The sequence below is a fragment of the Procambarus clarkii genome, chromosome 55 (genome assembly GCF_040958095.1).
Source record: "Procambarus clarkii isolate CNS0578487 chromosome 55, FALCON_Pclarkii_2.0, whole genome shotgun sequence".
Taxonomy (NCBI): Eukaryota; Metazoa; Arthropoda; class Malacostraca; order Decapoda; family Cambaridae; genus Procambarus; species Procambarus clarkii.
In genome coordinates this window covers 10,181,937-10,205,425 of record NC_091204.1, presented here as the reverse complement: position 1 = coordinate 10,205,425, position 23,489 = coordinate 10,181,937, and the positions used below count along the sequence as shown (strand labels likewise).

The window sequence follows — 23,489 nt, the reverse complement described above, 5'->3', positions numbered from 1 at the left end:
TGGCTGGCCCACTAAGTGTTGCTTGTTTCTGTTTTACTTGGGCGGAGTATTAGTATTTATGACTCGTATGGTCGCTTCAGTAAGATTTTGCCATATGTGTTTAACAACTTCTTCTGCTCTGTTGAATCTAAGTTGAAATCTTAATGGGTTTGTAACTGTGCTGTCGGGCATTTCTCCACAGTGTTGACATTTCCTCTCATCTTCCGGAACCTGTAAGCCTATTTCCCATGCACATGGGTACCCAAGCCTAATACGATGTAAATGCACTTCTGTTGCTCTACTGCTCCCTTTCATCAAACTAAGTGGTTCATTTCCTGCTGTTCCACCTATCATGTCATCATTATCATTTTCTCAATTCAGTTTACGCTTTCGATCTCAAATAGGGTTCCCCCCTCCCCCGCCACACACACACATCTTGCCTGAAACGCTGTGCGTATTAGTGGCTTTAGGTATTGTATGTACCAGCTTTATCTGTAAATCCAACATTATGTTGGTAACTCATTTTCAATGTATGTACCTTCACCTGAATAAACTTCTTAAATTATATCTGTGATTGCCCTGTTATCAGTGAGTTCAGACCGAATGGTATAAGGTACTTTGAAGTCTGTAATTACTTCATACACTCAGGAATATTGGAAGATATTCTTGTCCTGCACCCAGATTTTGCCAGTGGAGGCTAATAGATCAGCCTTAAGTATTTGGTTCTGATTCCATGTATGACTGGTCGTCCTGTGAGGATGAGATTGGATGAGATTGGATGAGAATCTTTGGATGAGATTGTAGCTAGTTTTGATCAAGATTGTGTGGCCCTTCATAGAGAATAGGATAGAAATACATTGCTGTGAATACCTAAGTTTGTTAGTAACAAAAAAAATGATGACTGACACATATGATAGACAGTCGATAAAGGCAGCATCTGGGATGCTCTCGGACGTAGGTTCGAATCCTCGTCACGGCCCTTGTGGATTTGTACATATGATAGAGCATAGTAGGCTCAGGAATCTGTACACCACTTGATCGACACTTGAGAGGCGGGACCAAAGAGCCAGAGCTCAAAGAGCAAGCACAACTAGGTGAGTACAAAGTATTTTAAGTATCTAAGTGTTTCTAAGTCTAAGGGATCTAAGTATTTTTTCCCCACACCTTGACCGAAACGCTGTGCGTATTAGTGGCTTTAGGTATTGTATGTACTAGCTCTATCTGTAAATCCAACATTATGTTTGTAACTTTTCATCTATGTATGTACATTTACCTGAATAAACATTTGAATTTAAATTTGCATTTTATATGTAATGTAGCTTCTCCGAAACGCTGCGTTTTGGCTACAGGATTCCATATACATTATTATTCAGCAATAACTGCTTGTGTATATCCTATATTATCAATTGTAATAATTAAAATATTTTTAATATTGTGTAATATTAACTCCGAATTGTGAAAACAGATTATATGGAAATCTGCTGTTTATGAAATATTATGAAATATTTTGCTCTGAAATTTGCTGTCATTTACTATTATTGTTAAATAATTGGATGACTAGTATTATTAAATATATTATAAGTTATTTATTGAGAGTGTAGTTGTTATAAGGGGGAGAGTGAGGTAATATTGGGGGTGAGATATTTTCCGAGTGAGCGTTGTTGTTGGCGGCGGCGGCCACGTTGGTTCCGTCTCTTTGTGTTGTTGTCGGGCCGGAGTGAGCATCTGCTGCTGCTGCTGCCACTCTCCCCACACTACTCTCCTCCGCCACACACCCAGCCATGGCGCCTACTAAGAAGTCTGTGAGTTAATGACCTCTTGACCTCTTTATCTACTCTTGTTACTCTGCAGTATTGCCCGTTTTAAGAGCATTTGTTGGTTAGCAGCCGACCCCAGGTGGGCGGCAGCCGGCCACGTGCAGCGGCAGCTGGCCCCGGGCGGGCGGCAGCCGGCCCCGGGCGGGCGGCAGCCGGCCCCGGGCGGGCGGCAGCCGGCCCCGGGCGGGCGGCAGCCGGCCCCGGGCGGGCGGCAACCGGCTACGTGCAGCGGCAGCCGGCCCCGGGCGGGCGGCAGCCGGCCCCGGGCGGGCGGCAGCCGCCCACGTGCAGCGGCAGGCGGCGGCCACGTGCAGCGGCAGCAGCCGGCCACGTGCAGCGGCAGCAGCCGGCCACGTGCAGCGGCAGCAGCCGGCCACGTGCAGCGGCAGCAGCCGGCCCCGGGCGGGCGGCAGCAGCCGGCCCCGGGCGGGCGGCAGCAGCCGGCCCCGGGCGGGCGGCAGCAGCCGGCCCCGGGCGGGCGGCAGCAGCCGGCCCCGGGCGGGCGGCAGCAGCCGGCCCCGGGCGGGCGGCAGGCAAAAATGTTAATATTTGCAGAACTTGTATGGCACACGTGTTGTGGGTTTAAGTTTGCATGTTTTAGGCCTAGGATGGCCTAATGTAAGGAGATTGATGTTACTTTTTAAATGTTCCAGAGTTCAATAGTGTCTCTGGACTCCGCAATACCTACCTGGACTGGACTGGACTCCCCTCGCCAGATAAATAAGGACATCACGAATAATTACCGCAAAAGTCCTAAATATAACATTTTTAATTTTTTTTTATTCCATATATTGTTACTGAAAGAGTTGTGAAACCATATTTAAGCGGGAGTTTGCTTGAAGACCTTTTTAATATTTAGATACGTAACCTTTTCAGACTATTCTCTTCAAGAATGTAGCTCGCTCTAACCTGGAAATCCATCAATCATTTGCCCTGAAATCCAGTATTCCAAAGCTGGCTACAAACCTTCTTGCAGCATTTCTTGTTTCCTCGCCGTGAATTGTCACAACCTGACCGGGGGGAGCCGGTCGGCCGAGCGGACAGCACACTGGACTTGTGATCCTGTGGTCCTGGGTTCGATCCCGGGCGCCGGCGAGAAACAATGGGCAGAGTTTCTTTCACCCTATGCCCCTGTTACCTAGCAGTAAAATAGGTACCTGGGTGTTAGTCAGCTGTCACGGGCTGCTTCCTGGGGGTGGAGGCCTGGTCGAGGACTGGGCCGCGGGGACACTAAAGCCCCGAAATCATCTCAAGATAACCTCAAGATAACCTGTGCGATGCTGCGCAAACCACTTGTTCATAGCTTTGTCTAACTCGTCCCTTTGCCGTCTTCAGAGTTTTATAGCCGCTCGCTTGCAAGTAGCTATGTATTTCAAGTAGTAATGTTTGCTTCTTTGTACCATAGATGGTACTAGTGCCTACACTAAATTATTGGCAATGCTCAAAAGATGACTGGTCATTTTCATAGTATAATCACATCTAATTTGTCTTTAATGGTTAGCACAACTTTCATTCTCGAAATCCCCAGGTCTTTTTTTTTGGGGGGGGGGGGGAGTAAAGAGGAAGGAGAGGCATAGGTGAAGGGAAGTATAGAAGTGGGAAATACAGTGAGGGGTATGAAAGCAGACGGGCTGTCCGCCTTGCTGACACGGTGCGAGTGTTCGATGTGAGGACGGTGCTGCTGCAACCAAACGGTCCTTACAAAATTGTCCACGTCCACACTTGTCACGTTCATTAGCGCCTTATCTTATTATTCCTGATTCTTAGTCGCAAGTTATTAGTATCGTTCCTTTGTGGCACTTTAATAAGTCATTCTTCCCATATCTCTTCACATTGCTATCAACACTTTAGGCAATTTTCAAAAGCACTGAAGTTACACAATTTTGTAAATGCATTGTATAACAGATTTACATTTATTTAGGCAGTATTTACTCTTCATAAATCTTGTTGGCTGCAACAAGATTTCGTTAATAATCCTAATATGGCCCCTGATTTGTTAATGTTTAACTTTTAATGATTAAATCTTAAAATTCCTTACCACAGTGGTTATTGCTTAAATGTAGAGCTGTGTATGCCCGTAGCAGCCTTTGTATCTTTCGTACAATGTCTGTAAATCCTTTATTAAACGTTCTGTATGAGCATCGTAAATTTACATTATTGTAAAGGCTTCTTATTAATGCATGGTGTATGTTCATGTATGCAATAATTTGGAGCAGTCTTGTATATTTCTCCTGTTTAGACCTGGTGTCCCGCCCCCTCTGCCACGCCATGACTTCATTATGCTGTCTAATGGTGCCAGTTGAGGGGGGCAAGAGAACATTTAGTCCTTAGGAAGCAGCATTCCACCATTGGAATGTCTGTGCCAAAACTCGGACTTACAGAATTATTTAATATACTGGTAGCTTTCAACCAGGGTGATTCAATTTTTAGTATTTTTACAAAATGTTCATTCCCATGTACTGATAGAAATGGTGTACTAGTATATGAAATTGGTTATATAACTGCATTTGTTGGAGGTTTAATGGTAGGAAGTTGACTCGTAGTAACTATGTAAATTGATTTAATCCTTAACAGTTGAGCCCATAGTTTGTAGTAGTGTAGATCATCACCTGTTCCCATCATGATCACACCCGTCCTCCAGTCGTGTGGATTTTAAATTTTAAAATTTTGCCCCGAGGGGCGAGTTTATTGGGCAGCGCCACTCATCTTGTGAGTGGACACACCGCCATAGCAGCATGCACAACACTCGCCAATAGGAAGAAAACCCGCTGGGTTGTTCATCCTGTCACTTGTACCCAGACACAGCTGGGACTTGCTTAACTGTCTCAAGTGAACAGCTCCTCAAACAAGAAGATTAACATATATCAACCCTTGAAAGCTTACGTTATCTTGCGGGTGCAAAATGGGGAAATCTTTTAAGTCTTGTGGATTATACCCACACCACCACCACAAATGTTGATAGTGTGAAGCATCACCTGTCCCGTTCCCATTTATCTTGAGAGGATTTCAGTGATAACGTCCTTGCAGCCCGGCCCTCGATCAGGCCTCTTTTTTTTTTTTGAGATATATACAAGAGTTGTCCTCGACCAGGCCTCCACCCCCAGGAAGCAGCCCGTGACAGCTGACTTAACACCCAGGTACCTATTTACTGCTAGGTAACAGGGGCATTCAGGGTGAAAGAAACTTTGCCCATTTGTTTCTGCCTCGTGCGGGAATCGAACCCGCGCCACAGAATTAAGAGTCCTGCGCGCTATCCACCAGGCTACGAAGCCCCCTGACCACACGCATCTCATCAGGAGGACTATACCCTCAGTACACAACCAACAATGTTGGTAGATGTGTGGGTTTAATCCACCCTGACTCCCCTCTACACCAAAATAATACTATTTTTATAGCTAGGCATTCTTTTTATAAATTGCAGGATTGTTGATTTAGTTTTAAATCTCGTATGAAGAGATCAAATTTTGATTAAAGGCGATTGATCACATACTCCTTAAACCTGTGCCTGAAACAATCCTGCAGTCTCACATTTATTAAATTACCCAATAATTCTTTCCATAAACCAACAATCCTGTTTCCAAACTAGTATTTACCCAGGTCATTCTTGAATCTGTTTGTCCATTGTTCTATTCCCTGTATAGTATTGTATTGGGAATCAAAATCAAACTATATTCCCTGCACTCCTGCTTAAATTCTCTCTACATTACCACCAACAACCTCATTCTTAACTACACCAAACAGTGCTTATTAAGTCATCTTGAGGTTATCTTGATGATTTCGGGGCTTAGCATCCCCGCGGCCCGGTCCTCGACACGGCTTCCTTTTTGTTACACACCCCCAGGAAGCAGCCTGTAGCAGCTGTCTAACTCCCAGGTACCTATTTACTGCTAGGTGACAGGGTCATCAGGGTGAAAGAAACATTTTGCCCATTTGTCTACACATCCACTGGGGATTGAACCCGGAACTTTAGAACTACCAATATGAAGTGCTGTCCACCAGCTGTCAGGCGCCCCATACTCATTCCTTTAGTATATAGCATTTTCTGAGGTGTAATGTTTGTTTATTTTTTGTTGAAACCTGGTAACTTTCAAGCAGTCTGCCTCGAGTACAAATTAGTTGTGGTGCCACTATTCTATGCTATTACTGCTACCAGTAATGTATCTAATATTAGTGTGATCTTTTCAGAAAAAGGCCATCGAGAGCATTAACTCTCGGTTGGCTCTTGTGATGAAGTCTGGCAAGTACGTACTGGGCTACCGTCAGACCCTAAAGTGTCTTCGAGCTGGAAAAGCCAAGCTGGTGATTCTGGGCAACAACACTCCATCTCTCAGGTGAGACCGAGAAGTAAACCCTCACATGGATGGCCAACCATCTTGGTCAAAGTGGCACCAATTTGTACTCTGCTTGTTGGTGTCACGCAAGATGGAATTTGGACAAGGGATAAACTTGATAAAAATGTTAATTTTAGAATGTTGACTTAACCCTTGTTCAAGGTGAGCTTCACTTCTTGCCAAAATGCCTTCCCATATTGACTTGTGTTGGTATTTTGGGAGAAATGTTGTCAGTGTGATGGTTTATGGAGTCTCATTATCTCTTCTGTGACATATAACAGTAAGTTACCCTGTGTATGTATAACCTAAGTTATGAACTCTTGAGCTGTGTGTGTTGATGTGCATTTTTAATGTAGCTGTAAACGCTTGCATTGCAGTGACGGGGAAGTATATTCAGGGCCTGATCAAAATTAATCAAAATCAAAATAACTCTTTAAGCAACTGTAGTATTGAAAGGTAAAATTGACTGTTGGAGATGGTTTTGGATGTTGGGCTTTGAAAATTCACTTGTAAATTAGATTGTGTTGAAGTAAATGTGATGATGTACTCTCATAAACCCAATGTACCTTCATGTATAGGATATATATATATAAATAAATAGAATGTAAATGTTTCATCAGTTTCTAGAGTTGATCCTTTTCTGCACAGGGTTTGGAAATTTGAATACACACATACCTTAAAGATTGATTCAAACCTGGGTACGGTGATTAAATTGACGTTTATAAATGAACAGTTCAAATTCTTTAGATTTCTTGAATACCAAGATAAGGGTCAAACTAGATAAATTTCATTTTATTGTCCAGTTGGCTAACAGTAATTATAGATAAATATTTCAGAATCATATATAATACATTATTGTATAAGACAAGGGTGAGATAAAAGATAGTTGCATGAATCATCATTTTTCTTGAAGAAAGTTAGAAAAACGAACTCCAAATCCAAAGTTCATTTTATAATTTTATTTAACCCAATGCCAAGAGGTGCATTTTGTTATCTCTTAAGATTATCAAATGCAGCGTTTGAATAGTTACAAGGTGTTATTACTGCCGGGTATATAGTGAGGGAGCCGAGCGGACAGCACGCTGGATTTGTGATCCTGTGGTCCTGGGTTCGATCCCAGGCACCAGCAAGAAACAATGAGCAGAGTTTTTCACCCTATGCCCCTGTTACCTAGCAGTAAATAGGTACCTGGGGGTGGAGGCGTGGTCGAGGACCGGGCCGCGGGGACACTAAAGCCCCGAAATCATCTCAAGATAACCTCAAGAAGGGAGGTGGTGAAGCACCTTGCTTATGGGCCCGTATACCCACTGCAACTTACCAGTCTGTTCCATGATGGCATTATATTGAATGTTTTATTGTGTTCACAAAGATGGCAGTGTGTAATTTTGTGTAGGCTACTGTTATATTGCTAGTTTCGTTATTTCTGCGTTTTGTTCATGGCATAGTTGTTGCAGTGGTTTGTTGGATTCATAATACTTCGCCAATGTCCAGTCTTCCATTGTCGACAGGATCAAGTGCTCTTCTCTGCAGACTTGCTGCATGGGTGCAGTGATGCCTACCCCGCCTTCTCCCTCACTTGCATGCACTCAAAATCTCGGGAAGCCATCCTCAATTTAAAGCATCGCAATGCTATTTCCCTGAGGCAAGATGCTAGGTTTGCAGGGTTAGCTCTCTTCGGACATGACTAACGGTCGTATATTGCTTCACAGTTTGCCTTCACATTCTTTACCACCACTCAATACTGCAACTGTTTTATGGCCTTAAACCCCAACACCACCAGCTCCCCATCTTAACTCCTTTACGTTCAGAACCCGAATTTTCCTCGGTTTACTGGTAGGTGTTTCCACCCTTCCTTCCCAGTCTTCTGCTGTTTAGTGTCGGTTCAGTGTCACTTCACCACCACCTTGTCCCCCCTGTGGGTTTGCCTTCTTAACCCTTTCCTCGTGTCTTAAGGTCCCTTCATGATGCGTGCCCTTCGAGCCAATGTCCATCCCACTTCCAGTCGTCTTTGTGTAGTCCACTCTTGTTCTTGCTCACCTGGTGAGACTGTGGAGGCTGTTGTACAGTCCAGTTGCTACTGGCAACCTAGCATCTCCGTCAGAAATGTAAACCTGTGTTCTCCATCTTCCTTCCCAGCAGGAAAGAAGGCATTGGTCCAGCCACTGCTTTCCACCTTTAGCTCTGTCCCTGCATCTCCTATTTGTGGTGGAGTTGACTGACCCCGCTATTGAGATTCTCATTGCCCTCTATTCTCCCCTGATGCTGTCTTTGATAAGGGTACTCCACTGTTTGTCCTCCCTTCCCCCCCCCCCCATTCCCGTGACTGCCCATCTCGAGGCCTCCACCCACTTTAGCTTGTCAGTCTGCCTGCATCTCCTCCTGCCCTCAACCTAGCCGTCTTTGCTTGATGTACCTATGCTCCCAACCCTGAATTCAGGATTTAAGTTGTGTTGATACTGTTAAAGTTACTGACCTTTGCTTTCTTGTTAGCATCTCTAGTGATACCCATGGGCCAGATTCACAAAGTAGTTACACAAGTACTTGTGAATGTGTGCATCTTTCCCCAATCTTTGATGGCTTTGGTTTCATTTATTAAACAATTTATAAGCATGAAAACTTTCCAGTCAACTATAGTTATTGTTAAACAGCCTCCTGATGTTTTGGAGCTCATTAGCTGTTTAATAATTGTAAACAAAGCTGCTAAAGATTGAGAAAAGATGTACAGGTTCGCAAGTACTTGCGTAACTTTGTGAATCTGGCCCTAGGAATTCTCTACAGTTCTTTTCCAGTGCTAAATATTCTTCCAGGGTTGGTGTCTGATAATTACTTGTACTGGTGAGGGAGTGGCAAATTTAATTTTGTATGCCAATTTATCTTCTATTATGTTATGCGTGGCCCAACTTGGGCCGATTGTTTCTGCATAGGGATATTACAAGTATATATCTTATAGTATTCCTGTTAGATTTTCCATTAGTGTTGTACCTTTTGGAGGAGAACTGTGCAATAGTTGATAATAAATTTCACAATACTTAGTAATAAATTTTAATGTTTAATGCCCTCTCAGCCCCATCAGTTGACATTATTGCAATCTGATGCCAGGAGATGGGCAAGAACACAAAGTCTGTAGGAAGCAAGCCTCTACACTAATTGGAATGCTTGTGCCGTATTTCAGACGCACAAACCTGCACATGCACGAGTGCACACAAAGCCTCTTCACTAATTGGAATGCTTGTGCGGTATTTGAGACGCACAAACCTGCACATGCACGAGTGCACACACACACATTTGACCCGTAATTGTTATGTAGGTGTAAACATGTTCATTTTGCAGGAAGTCTGAGATTGAGTACTATGCCATGTTGGCCAAGACGGGCGTTCATCACTACTCTGGCAATAATATAGAACTGGGAACTGCCTGTGGTAAATACTTCCGAGTGTGTTCCCTTGCTATTACTGACCCCGGAGATTCTGACATCATTCGCACAATGCCAACAGAATAAACTAGGTAAGATGCTTTGTTTTGTCTGGAGTTTAAGAGGCTAAGAGGATGTGGGCAAATAAATCAAATTCCTCAATAATATATAAAATGGTTTCAGTAATGATTGAATGCATTCCTTAATTTAAAATAGAATGAGTAATGCGAAGTTTTATACCTTTACATATTGCCCCACAGAAGTGGTATGTATTTGGGCCAAAACTGAACCTGCTGTGAGCCATGTAGAGTTAATGGCTGCTCAGCAGTGCCAGGCTTCAGTTTTGCAGCTAGAAAAGAAAAGCTTAATATAATGAAACAAACCTTTCCCAACTGTCAACTGTTCCCATAGCAACAGTTGAGCAGGTGTAGTTACAGGATGAGAGCGATGCATGTGGTGTCCTGTCTTCCCAGTACTGTCTTGTGGTATCATGTCTTCCCAGTACTGTCTTGTGGTATCATGTCTTCCCAGTACTGTCTTGTGGTATCATGTCTTCCCAGTACTGTCTTGTGGTGTTAGAAACTACTGACGAAGGTTATGTCGTATTCGCTTTTGGTGCGATGGTTGCCGTGTAAAGTGGTTAATATGTTAATGAAACGTGTAAATTTCACAGTACACTTGAAATGCTGATATTTACTGGCTGCCATTTTAATGGTATAAGGAAAGTTTAGAAGTTCTATTGCACCAATAATGTTAATAATACTTTTGAATATTATTAAATTGTATATAATTTTGTTTCACATTTCATAATTTAATTTAGTCATATTATGATTCAAAGGAAATAACCCAAGTAACCCATTTGCCTAATTCATATATTTGATACGAGGCCGAGGTGAAACTCTTCACTCGTGAGAGTTTGGTCCACTAGGCTGTTGCTTGGAGAGGCCCACGTACCCACTACCACAGCCCGGTTGGTCCGGCACTCCTTGGAGGAAACTAGATGGTTTCATCTTGAAGTCCACAGTTGTTCTGGCAATGTTTATGCTCGCTGGGAGGACGTTGAACAACTGCGAACCTCTGATGTTTATACAGTGTTCTGATTGTGTCTATGGCAACTCTGCTCTTCAAAATTGATTGCCAATCAAAATTAGAACGAACTTACATGCAAAATGTCCCTACATGCTAGATTGGCCTGATAATGCAAGTCATTAGTTATATCTGTGATGCCTTATTAGCTCCATCTGTGGTGCCTTATTAGCTCCATCTGTGGTGCCTTATTAGCTCCATCTGTGGTGCCTTATTAGCTCCATCTGTGGTGCCTTATTAGCTCCATCTGTGGTGCCTTATTAGCTCCATCTGTGGTGCCTTATTAGCTCCATCTGTGGTGCCTTATTAGCTCCATCTGTGGTGCCTTATTAGCTCCATCTGTGGTGCCTTATTAGCTCCATCTGTGGTGCCTTATTAGCTCCATCTGTGGTGCCTTATTAGCTCCATCTGTGGTGCCTTATTAGCTCCATCTGTGGTGCCTTATTAGCTCCATCTGTGGTGCCTTATTAGCTCCATCTGTGGTGCCTTATTAGCTCCATCTGTGGTGCCTTATTAGCTCCATCTGTGGTGCCTTATTAGCTCCATCTGTGGTGCCTTATTAGCTCCATCTGTGGTGCCTTATTAGCTCCATCTGTGGTGCCTTATTAGCTCCATCTGTGGTGCCTTATTAGCTCCATCTGTGGTGCCTTATTAGCTCCATTGCGTGCAAAACAAAAGTATTTGTATAAATTTCATTTATTATCCGGTCGACTTCAGGATAGTTTCAAGATTAAGATTATAAATGTTTTTGTCAAAATTTTGAAATGTTAAATTAAAATTCTATTTATTGTGCTATTATTATGGGACTAGTTTTAAAATACACACCTTTAGGTTGCAAACAATTTGATACCAAAATGAAAGGTGTAACACGAAAATTGATGTCAGAACAATGGAAAGATAAATAATTTTGTGATGATGAGCGTCCAAAATTAACATGTTAAAATTCCATTTATTGCTATATTATGAGACTAGTTTTAAAATACGCGTTTATGTTGCGAACAATTTGATACCAAAATGAAAGACGTAACACGAAAATTGATGTTATCAAACTGAACAAGTATACACGGGTCTTGGTGTGCAAATTGGTGCTCGTTCATGGGTAACTTTAGGCTTTGCTGCAGGGAGTCACGCTTGGCTTTTGGACAATATATGCATATGCAACACCTGCAGGGAATTTAATTGCGAACACAACCATACTAAAACGAGCAAGGTAGCACGAGAATTAAGGTGAAAAAGCTGAAAAGAGTATACACATTTCGGTATCGTCGCGCGCTTGCTGCGCGCTGGAGTGCACCGCCAGGAGTAGTTCGTGCACATAAACGGGAGTGCATGCCTGGAGCACGATAGTTTAAAGCAAAAAAAACTTGTCCTCATCGTTTTCCAGCACTAATGGTCTATCTACTATACCTTTCATATGATACATTGCGCCCTTGTATACCCTTTTGGTAAAAATTCTCAGGCGCATTACTACTGCAATGCTTCACCCATTCCATAACTCTTCAGTGCTTACGGTTATTAACTCGTCCCGTTCCTTATTGCTTACAGCTCATTCACTTTTCCCGTTCCTTAGTGCCACATCATATTCACTTGTCCTCTTCCTTAGCACAACATCTAAGGTCACTTGTCCCACATCTCCTGTATACTGCTATCAAGCTATTTCCAAAAGCACTGGTGATGTAAATTTGTCATACAATGATTTAATGTTTATTTGGGCAGTATTTCCTTTACATCATCTCCATTACTTGGGTATTCTCGATAGGGGCCCTCATTTGTTAATGTTTACTGTTATATTAAGTTTTAAAATGTTTTAGCACAATGGTTATTGCTTAAATGAAGAGCCTATACCAACTTTTTTTTTTTTTTGTTTTTTTTGTTAAACTGGGTACTTATGAGCATTGTAAATTTATTGTAACAGCCTATTAATGATATTTTAACTTATTGCATAGTGCATGTTGATGTTTGCAACAATTGGGAGCCATCATGTATTTCTCGTGTTTACATCTGGTGTCCCGCCCCCTCTGCCACGCCATGACTTCATTATGCTGTCTAATGGTGCCAGTTGAGGGGGCAAGAGAACATTTAGTCCTTAGGAAGCAGCATTCCACCATTGGAATGTCTGTGCCAAAACTCGGACTTACAGAAATGTTACATTGTATACCTGGCAGCTCCCAACCAGGGTGTTGACATTTTTGGTAACATTCCAAAATGTTCATTTCATGTACTGATGGTGATTATTAGTGTACTAGTATTAAATGGGCATGTAACTATGTATGTAGGAGGTTTAACGGTAGGAAGTTGTTGAATAGTAGTAGTAACTATGTAAATTGATCCTATGTATGTAAATCCTTAATAGTTGAGCCCCTAGTTTGTGGTAGTGTAGAACATCACGTCCCCCCTCCCATCCTGATCACACCCGTCCCATCCTGATCACACCCGTCCCATCCTGATCACACCCGTCCCATCCTGATCACACCCGTCCCATCCTGATCACACCCGTCCCATCCTGATCACACCCGTCCCATCCCGATCACACCCGTCCCATCCCGATCACACCCGTCCCATCCCGATCACACCCGTCCCATCCCGATCACACCCGTCCCATCCCGATCACACCCGTCCCATCCCGATCACACCCGTCCCATCCCGATCACACCCGTCCCATCCCGATCACACCCGTCCCATCCCGATCACACCCGTCCCATCCCGATCACACCCGTCCCATCCCGATCACACCCGTCCCATCCCGATCACACCCGTCCCATCCCGATCACACCCGTCCCATCCCCATCACACCCGTCCCATCCCCATCACACCCGTCCCATCCTCATCACACCCGTCCCGTCATGCAGATTATACCCACATACTACCAACAATATTGGTAGTAAGAGCATAGTAGATAGACTGGCAAATGCTCAGTTTTGTACCTTTACACATAGACTCGCATTATTTGTTGACCTTAAATACAGTTCACAAATCATTAATGTTTGACGTGTAAATTTTCCTCCATGTGGACAAGCTGGATAGTCTTGTGTACACATTCAACCCGTTCTCGCAAATTTAATAAGTCAATATTGACTTATTAGTTGCGTGCATAGGTGACATACTAAACATAATAGTTTCCCTTAAAAAGCTTCATAGAAAACACCGACCTTACCTAACCTACTTAGTATGTTAAAATAAGCATCTTATAGCTTCTTAATTACAATTGTTACTTAACCTATTATAGGTATTGGTTAGGTAATAATTGTAATTACGAAGCAATAAGATGCTTATCTTAACATACTAAGTAGGTTAGGTAATGTCGGTGTTTTCTATGAAGCTTTTCAAGGGAAACTATTATGTTAAGTATGTCACCTATGCACATATTTAATAAGTCAATATTGACTTATTAAATTTGCGAGAACGGGTTGCCACATTACTGCTCCTAATTTGGTATATGTGAGAGGAGCATTTTCTCTCATGATGATTCAAAATAGATCACTTAATTCCATTCTCCTAGAATTTTAAAGTACTGTAGTTAATTAGAAGCATATTTGGTTCCTTTACTTGGAAAAATAATTTGCATTCAAATTCACTTGAATTTTAGGCAGGAATGGTTGTATTGGACAAGGTTAAAACTTGCAATTTGTAGGTTGTGAAGTTTAGACTAATGTCAAAATGTTGGCATAAATATCCAAAAGGAACATTGTTGATAAAGATGTCCCTGAGTATTGTAATTACAAGCTTTAGTAAGGGTTGTTGTGTAGCCTTACTGCTAACCAATATAGCTCTTCGGGGTTAGATGTAAACGCACTGTAGCCTTACTGCTAACCAATATAGCTCTTCGGGGTTAGATGTAAACGCACTGTAGCCTTACTGCTAACCAATATAGCTCTTCGGGGTTAGATGTAAACACATTCATCTCTTCTAAAGTGGCTACATTTTAAATATTTTGTGTTCGTGATTTGCAAGTGTTCATTATTCTAGTTTATTCTAATGACTTTTCTCTTTTCAGGTTACAACGGAAATCTCAATGTCGGTTCAGAATAAAATGAATCGTTTCTAAAAGCCTTTATATATCCCTCTGGAGTGTACTCTCTTTGTATTTTGAAGCACTTTCATGTTTTGTTAAATTTGTTTGATGCAGTTTGAGTATTACTAATTTCTTGCCTCATAATTTCCCTTTGATGGGTTATCTTGAGATGATTTCAAGGCTTTTTAGTGTCCCCGCGGCCCGGTCCTCGACCAGGCCTCCACCCCCAGGAAGCGGCCCGTGACAGCTGACTAACACCCAGGTACCTATTTACTGCTAGGTAACAGGGGCATTCAGGGTGAAAGAAACTTTGCCCATTTGTTTCTGCCTCGTGCGGGAATCGAACCCGCGCCACAGAATTACGAGTCCTGCGTGCTATCCACTAGGCTACGAGACCCCACACTGATAGTGAAGATGATAGTGAAGACTATATATTAAAGTGGGGTGAAATAATCTCAACTTTTGGCCGGTAGACTTTATTTATCAGGGATGTATACAAAGCTGTCGATATAAAGGCCAGGTGGAGGTATAATATTTGTTTTTTTTTTTAATACCCATGGGTAAAGGGTGAGTATGTACATTGGGTGAACAACAGCTCAATTGCATTATAAGACATTCATAATGGGTCACCCTTAAAAAATACAAAAAAACTTCACCAATCAGTGGTGGTGTTAAGATATCATTACTCAAGCAATGGGGTGGCGTGAACACGTGCCTTAACTCTGCCACTATAGACCGAAAGCAAACCATCTCTGAAAAAAGAAAAAAGAAAATTTTGGGTGGACGGTCTCTCCATGCAGGTCGACAGCCTTCCCGGCTTGGTGCTTGCTTTCATAATTACTTCATGCAAGTGTTCAGCCTCCGACCAAGTGGTTGGGCACCGTTCCTTACCTCCTTGTCTCCTGACCCTTCCAATTGCTATTTAGTCGTAATGGCTTGTGCTTCCCGGAAATATTTGTGCCCAACCAGGATATTAAGATTGGCCCGCCTACAGGCCCGTGTTGGCTGAATAACTAGTATGGGCAAGGTGAGGCAGTTCATATGAACCTTCACTCGTCTCATCTCGACTGAATACATTCAAGAAATTTTTCCCGATAACACATTGATTAGCATAGTATGGAAAACCAGTGTTTGTCTTCACCACATTTCACTTTTTTAGTGCATTTCCCATATTGTTTAGTTCTTGAGTACTATCGTTTATAAACTTTTCAGAACCACTTATTTGCAACTGGTAAGGGGTGATCCACTTGCACAGATTATTTTCATATTGGACAATGTATAATAAAAGTTTTAACACTTACGGACCAATGTTTTCTTTAAAATAAGTAAGATTCCCATGAACCTTTGTTTTGTCTCTTACTGTATTGCAAGTCACATCTTGGCACGAAGCATAATGAACACTTGTTCAGTGGCAGCTTTTTCTACTTTGCCGCGTTTTCATTTCGTCCTCTTTGAAATGAACAGATATAGGGGGCAGGATTTTAACGTTTGGTGGATAAGTTGGGCTTCTCTTCCTCCAAAGCTTCCCCTCTCTCTGATTGATAAAGATTAAGCCACCCAAAAGGTGGCACGGGCATGAATAGCCCGTAAGTGGTGGCCCTTTTGAGCCATCACCAGTATCAATAGATGATACTGGAGATCTGTGGAGGTGCGACTGTACCCTGCGTGACGGGAGATGCCTCCCCTGGTGTCTCACTGCCCCCTCAAAGGCAATACGAAGGTGTACCCCAAGGTAGTGTTCTGAGCACAATATATTTTGTGGCATTCAATGGTCCTCGTAGCCTGGTGGATAGCGCGCAGGACTCGTAATTCTGTGGCGCGGGTTCGATTCCCGCACGAGGCAGAAACAAATGGGCAAAGTTTCTTTCACCCTGAATGCCCCTGTTACCTAGCAGTAAATAGGTACCTGGGAGTTAGTCAGCTGTCACGGGCTGCTTCCTGGGGGTGGAGGCCTTGTCGAGGACCGGGCCGCGGGGACACTAAAGCCCCGAAATCATCTCAAGGTCTTCTTTCCTCCCTTCTGGCATCATGTCTGCTCTTTGTCGACGATCTTACTCTGCTGTGGTGGTGATGATTCGCCTCTCATTCAACGGCGGCTTCAACTTGCGACTGACGCCGTGTCGTTTTGGGCCATCAATCATGGCTTAAAGTTCTGTGCCACTAAGACTTGTGCTAGTTTTCTTCTGGCTTTTACTCGACAGCATGTCGTCCTTGTCACTTTATGGTCATCCCCTTGTGTATAAAGAGTCCGCAAAGCTTATGGGGTTTGACACTCTTTTTGTCTTGGTCGCCCCTTATCTCTTACCTCAGAGTTGAATGGTCTAACGCCCTTAACCTACTTAAGGTTTTGTCCCATACTTCTTGGGGAGCGGATAGGTGCTCCATAATCTATTTGCACTCTTCTCTCGTCCTGTCTAAACTATGTTGCCCTGCTTACTCTTCTGCTGCTTTTCTTCGCCGTCTTGATCCTTTGCACCATACTGGGTTGCGCCTCAGCTCTGGTGCTTTTTGTTCAACTCCCGCCCTTCAGCTTGTGTGTTGACACTGGCTTTCTGTCTCTCCAGGACCGCCGTGATCGCTACTGTCTTCGTTATCTTGCACGATCCTTACAGCATCCTCACTCTCGCCTCTGTCGTGCTTTGACTTTTACGCCTCCTGTAGTTCCTGTTCCTCCTCACCACCTTCCTCTTTCTGTTTGTCTCACAAGATTCTGTCTCACAAGATTCTCTTTCGGTTCGTCTTACCAATGTTTCTCCTCGTATTGTTCCATCCTTGCCCCCGTGGAGGGTCCCTCTTAAATTTTGTACTTCCCTGACCCGCCTCACTAAAGCTTTTACCCCTCCTACAGTTCTGAAACGCCTTTTCCTTGAGCACTTTTCTTCACACTCCTCTGTTTTCTATCTTCACCGATGGGCCAGTCTGCTATCTTGAAATGATTTCTGGGCTTAACGTCCCCGCGGCCCGGTCCTCGACCAGGCCTCCTTTTTGTTACTCACCGCTAGGAAGCAGCAGCCCGTAGCAGCTGTAACTCCCAGGTACCTATGTACTGCTAGGTAACAAGAGCATCAGGGTGAAAGAAACTTTTTGCCCATTTGTCTCCGCCTCCACCGGGGATCGAACCCGGAACCTCAGGACTACGAATCCGAAGCGCTATCCACTCAGCTGTCAGGCTACCGGGCTACTCTGTTTTTTTTCCTGACCAATTGTGTTGCCTTCCTCCGGAGACTAGCATCTTGACAGCAGAACTTTATGCTATGCTCTTCGTCTCCTGATTTCTCGTTGTCAATCCTCCTTTGCGGTGGTAGTTGACTCTTAGTGCCCTCATGGCGTTAGGGTCCTTTAATCTGGTCCACCCGGTGGTCGAGATTCAACATTGGCTGTTTCTTATCTCCAGTTAATTTAAGTCTTTTTGTTTTGCTGGGTTCCCAGCCATGTTGGTGTTAAGTGTCGTGTGTCCTGGTTGATACCTGGTTGATGGGGTTCTGGGAGTTCTTCTACTCGCCAGGCTCGACTTGTGAGAGTTTGGTCCACCAGGCTGTTGCTTGGAGCGGCCCGCAGGCCCACATACCCACCACAGCCCGGTTGGTCCGGCACTCCTTGGAGGAACAAATCTAGTTTCCTCTTGAAAATGTCCACGGTTGTTCCGGCAATATTTCTTTTTTGTCCCTGTGGCCTTCCTCCTACCACCGTAACCGGCGGTGGGAAACGGCTCTGGCTAGGTTACGTATTGGCCATACACGTTTAACTCACGGTCACTTAATGGAGCACGGCCCTGCTCCTTATTGTCCAAATTGCATTGTTCCTCTTAAGGTCGTGCACATTCAACAAGAATGTCCGGACTTCCAGGTCGAGCGTGTCTTTAGCTTTCCGACGGTCCCTCGCTGTCACCTGTCCCTCAATAGAATTTTTGGTGACTGATACTCTTGATATCGTTCGCCTTATTCATTTCTGTTCTCGTATTGGCAACCTTGGTGATATTTAGCGCCCTCTGATTATCCCACCATTTGATGGTGTTACATAGCCTTGCCGGTATGGTGCCTTTTGATGATAAATCTGTGGTGCAGTGGTAAGACACTCGCCTGGCGTTCCGCGAGCGCTTTGTCATGGGTTCGTATCCTGGCCGGGGAGGATATACTGGGCGCGAATTCTTAACCGTTGCCTCTGTTTAACTCAACAGTAAAATGTGTACTTGGTTGTAACAACGATTCTTCGCGGCGGGGATCGTATTCCAGGGACCTGCCCGAAACCCTACGCGTACGCTGTACAAGAATGTAACAACGTCTGTGTGTGTGTGTAATATATATACATATATATATACAATTTGACATATATGTATATATATATTATATGTATAAAAAATACTGGGATACTTGACAAAAATACAGGTTCTATAATATAAAATGCATTTCAAGGCCTGAGTTTCCATCGCAACATGACAATTTTGTTCATCCCAATTTGACAAAGAAACTTTAATCATTAATTCTCCTACTGTTAATATCTAGGGTGCATACCCCTGGGATCGTCCAGGTAGCACCCAATTCACACGAATGTGTGATGCATATACATGTTAAGCTGTCGAAACTTGTCATTAGTCAAATGACCTCAAATATTACTTGAATTTTAGGTAGGCCATGAATAAGTTGGTGCAGTACTTAATTATTTCCATTCAGCTTTTTCCACTCCCATTTTGCCATGGTGTTGACTATTTTGCTAACTACGCCATTATTTTAAGAGACCTGACCATCTTAGACTTGCCCAGTCTAAGATGGACCTCTAAGTGGCCTCGTAGCCTGGTGGATAGGGCGCAGGACTCGTAATTCTGTGGCGCGGGTTCGATTCCCGCACGAGGCAGAAACAAATGGGCAAAGTTTTTCACCCTGAATGCCCCTGTTACCTAACAGTAAATAAGGTACCTGGGAGTTAGTCAGCTGTCACGGGCCGCTTCCTGGGGGTGGAGGCCTGGTCGAGGACCGGGCCGCGGGGACACTAAAGCCCCGAAATCATCTCAAGATGACCTCAAGATGGAGAATAGCTAACAATATTTGGGGAAGTCTATCTGGAAGTAACCAACCATAGTTCAGAGAACTACTTTGTGACAAATGTTGGCTCAAGGAGCAGAGATGCTGACCCCTTCACATGCTACATACAGAGTAGCAAGCAACACAATGGATTCCGAGGAAACGCAAATAATTTTTAGAATAGAACCAGTGAAGAGCAGAGGTGCCATAGGCACAATCAGAGAACACTGTATAAACATCAGAGGTCCGCGGTTGTTCAACGTCCTCCCAGCAAGCATAAGAAATATTGCCGGAACAACCGTGGACATTTTCAAGAGGAAACTAGATTTATTCCTCCAAGGAGTGCTGGACCAACCGGGCTGTGGTGGGTATGTGGGCCTGCGGGCCGCTCCAAGCAACAGCCTGGTGGACCAAACTCTCAAGTCAAGTCTGGCCTCGGGCCGGGCTTGGGGAGTAAAAGAACTCCCAGAACCCCATCAACCAGGTATCAACCAGGTAACCCTCGTAGTGATAATTGCGTCATAAAATACCTTTGTAAAGACTAATAGGTTATATGTTGGGCAAGCATCTAATGATTCGAAATGTTGAAATTTCGCAATATACTCTAAGACATGGCCAATTCTCATTCTTTGGTCATTTGTCAGATAATTCTCAAACTGATGGGAGATGGGTTCTGCAATAACATTGTAAAAGTACTTTCAATAGAAACATAATTGAATCTGCTTTAAATACAGATTACAAAATCATGTAATTTGAACACTAGCAGTGGTTTGTATAATTTAGATCTATTTTTGATTGATCAGTTAAAGGGCGACTTTAGTAGGATCATTGATACACATTTGTTTCAATGATTTGTTAGTGGTCACTCCTGCTATCCTTGCATGGGATATGATGCAGCTCTTACTTATATCCACCTACTTCCATTCATAGCCTAGCTTTGATGTCCATAGGGATTGGAAAGGATATGAGAGAGAGAGAGAGAGAGAGAGAGAGAGAGAGATCGAGATCTTACGTAGGGATCTTCGGGGTCTGGGACATACATGTTCTTCATGCGGTACAGCTGGCCAGGTAGCCGAGCCTGGTGTTACTGGCTTCATGTTGAGCGTCTCATGGAGTTGGTCAGTCCCTGTCCCTCAGAGTCAGGCCCTCCGCAAAGCCAAGTGCTTTGTTTTGTACTGTTTGGATCTTCAGCAATGTTGGATTTGTTGGCGAGGTTCAGGTCATTCTTCTCTCCTGACGGTACATGTCCAAACTTACCGACTTAAATCATTCTTTCTGAAGATGTATTATCAACGTAATAAAGTTCTTGAGGAAATTCGTTTCAATTCGTCCTCCGTGGTCTGACACTCACTTTCCATCACCACGTTAATTTTCCCGATTTACATACATACATAAAATAAAGAGAACATTTGTCCAAAGTTTGGAGGCCATACCATTAGGGTTAAGATCACCCAAATTGGTGTAGGGATTTTAACCAAGGTCCTTTTCTTAATCTGCTGTAATGTAATTTGGTAGTTGTGGTGTGGGTCGTTATGCCCCACATGGAGGGTCTAGAGGCCCCATTTATCTAATTCCGTGTAAGTCGTCAATATCATTATCACCAGAAATATTTGGTGGCATCTGCTAATTGGACGGTGTGGTTTGTAATATATATTTTAAGTCAGGAAAATTTTAATACAAAGACCCATCACAATAAACATTGAACCTGTACTAAGAGTCCCACCTTACAATACACAGTAACTGTTCTTCAAACATTATCAATTGGAAGAGGTAGAAACGGTCCCATCAGGTTCATCCAGTTTGTTCAGCTTCTCCTTCGCTATCTTGCCGAACTCTGCGGCCCCGGGTTCATTCACTTCGCTGTACCCAGGTAGTACGGACTTGCACCTCTCCAACCACGTACTCACATTATCATGACTAGATAGGTCTATGCCACAAGCTTCCATGGTAGACACTGACGCCACCAACACATTGTCAGCGACGGTGATAATGTTTCCGACGGCCCAATCGTGTCCGGCCAGGAACTGGTCAAGCCAGCCTAGGGCTTCTTGCAGGGATTCTAGTTTCTGTGGCTCTACCTTCTCTTCCCCACCGAAGACAACTGGACACACGTATTCCCCAAAGCGGTGGTGGAGTGTGCCCATGTCGAAGTACAGGAGACGGTCAACACGAGCGCGAGCCCTCGGTTCACTTGGGTAAAAGGCGTCCAGCTTCCCGTACTGGCTGGCAAGGTACGTGCAGATCGCCCGGCTGAAAGTAACAAGCATTTTAGTTTCTAATAACCATCTGAAGAAGTTAGAGCAACTGACATGCAGCCAGTTTGTCTTACCTCTCCCAGAGAATAAAGTCGCCGTCGACCATAGTGGGGATGCAATGCTGGGGATTAAGTGCCACAAACTCTTCTTTCAGTTGTTCCTTAGCCCAGAGATCAACGGGCTTGAGGTTGAGCTCCACCCCCATGGACTTAGCAGTCAACATCACCGAGCGACAGGCAGCCGAAGCTGGAGTGTAATAAAAGTCTACCGTCATTGTTCCTGCAAAATTAACTGCGTGTGTATCCCCTATGAACGCTCAAGCGCTACTGTGGTTTGTCAGGTGCTACGAGGCGAGGTAAATATTGCTGACCAATAGGGGGGCCGAGTTTGGCCAACAACAGTTAGCTTCACCACACCCATTAATCACACGGCGTATTTAAGAAAACTTTTTGTTTACATGCCTACACGGGAGACATCTCCCGTCACGCAGGGTGCAGTCGCACCTCCACAGATCTCCAGTATCAGCTCTTGATACTGGTAATGGCTCAAAAGGGCCACCACTTACGGGCTATTCATGCCCGTGCCACCTTTTCGATGGTTTAATCGTCATCTTGGACACATTCATGGGAGACATCTCCCGTCACGCTGAGTGCACTTGCACCTCCACAGATCTCCAGTATCAGCTCTTGATACTGGTGATGGCTCGAAAGGGCACTTACGGCAGATGGCACTTACGAGCTATTCATGCCCGTGCCATCTTTTGGGTGGCTTCATCTTCATCTTCTTCATCTGTTTAAAACACGGGAGACATCTCCCGTCACGCTGGGTGCAGTCGCACCTCCACAGATCTCCAGTATCATCTATTGATACTGGTGATGGCTCAAAAGGGCCACCACTTACCAATTCATGCCCGTGCCACCTATTGGGTGGCTTCATCTTCATCTTAACACATTCACAAGGGAGACATCTCCCATCATGCAGGGTGCATTCGCACCTCCACAGATCTCCAGTATCAGCTCTTGATACTGGTAATGGCTTAAAATGGCCACCACTTACGGGCTATTCATGCCCGTGCCACCTTTTGGGTGGCTTAATCTTCATCATCATCCTCTGCCACGGGAGACATCTCCCGTCACGCAGGGTGCAGTCGCACCTCCACAGATCTCCAGTATCATCTATTGATACTGGAAATGGCTCAAAAGGGCCACCACTTATGGGCTATTCATGCCCAAGCCACGTTTTGGGTGGCTTAATCTTCTCTCTCTCACTCTCTCTCATCCTCTGCGGTGGCAAGGCCGGCGACGGCCGCAGGACAGAGGACTGGAGCACGGAAGTCTGCAGCACATTAGGCCGCAGCCCAGGGGGGGGGGGCGCGAGGACCAGAAGGCGGAGAGACATAGCAGGGACACAGAGGGCCGCACACCCGGGGCCACTGAGACAGCGTCAACCGGGTCCACAACTTCCCAACCTGGGGATCCAGCAACCATGGACACAGGCAACCGGGTAAGACACAGCAACACGCGACACGGTTTCTTCACCGCCAACCACTGCCACCACCAGAACACCCGCCGCACCGATG

General features: G+C 44.3%; 2 protein-coding genes and 1 non-coding gene across 3 annotated transcripts; 2 read left to right on the top strand and 1 right to left on the bottom strand.

The window, feature by feature from the left end:
• Positions 1–1,626: 1,626 nt before the first annotated feature.
• On the top strand, positions 1,627–14,672 carry LOC123755853 (large ribosomal subunit protein eL30-like). The gene is made up of 4 exons (XM_045738756.2): positions 1,627–1,781; positions 5,982–6,127; positions 9,458–9,631; positions 14,620–14,672. Exons 1-3 carry the CDS (start codon positions 1,761–1,763, stop codon positions 9,624–9,626), a joined length of 336 nt encoding a protein of 111 aa, XP_045594712.1. The 5' UTR covers positions 1,627–1,760; the 3' UTR covers positions 9,627–9,631; positions 14,620–14,672.
• Positions 14,673–19,417: 4,745 nt separating this feature from the next.
• On the top strand, positions 19,418–19,488 carry TRNAT-CGU (transfer RNA threonine (anticodon CGU)). The gene has a single exon. It is a non-coding gene; the product is annotated as a tRNA-Thr (tRNA).
• A 1,820-nt stretch (positions 19,489–21,308) lies between these two features.
• LOC123755027 (glutathione S-transferase 1) lies at positions 21,309–22,243 on the bottom strand. The gene is made up of 2 exons (XM_045737467.2): positions 21,985–22,243; positions 21,309–21,905 (listed from the first exon to the last, which is right to left on the bottom strand). The coding sequence occupies exons 1-2, from the start codon at positions 22,182–22,184 to the stop codon at positions 21,413–21,415; spliced, it is 693 nt and encodes a 230-aa protein (XP_045593423.2). The 5' UTR covers positions 22,185–22,243; the 3' UTR covers positions 21,309–21,412.
• Between the last annotated feature and the right edge of the window lie 1,246 nt (positions 22,244–23,489).

Bases quoted from the DNA above. Each gene is read 5' to 3' on its own strand.
- LOC123755853 (XM_045738756.2), top strand. From the start codon at position 1,761: ATGGCGCCTACTAAGAAGTCT. The intron at 1,782-5,981 runs GTGAGTTAATGA...TGATCTTTTCAG, and splicing joins TGGCGCCTACTAAGAAGTCT to AAAAAGGCCATCGAGAGCAT. The intron at 6,128-9,457 runs GTGAGACCGAGA...TTCATTTTGCAG, and splicing joins AACAACACTCCATCTCTCAG to GAAGTCTGAGATTGAGTACT.
- LOC123755027 (XM_045737467.2), bottom strand. From the start codon at position 22,184: ATGACGGTAGACTTTTATTACACTCCAGCTTCGGCTGCCTGTCGCTCG. The intron at 21,906-21,984 runs GTAAGACAAACT...TGTTACTTTCAG, and splicing joins GACTTTATTCTCTGGGAGAG to CCGGGCGATCTGCACGTACC.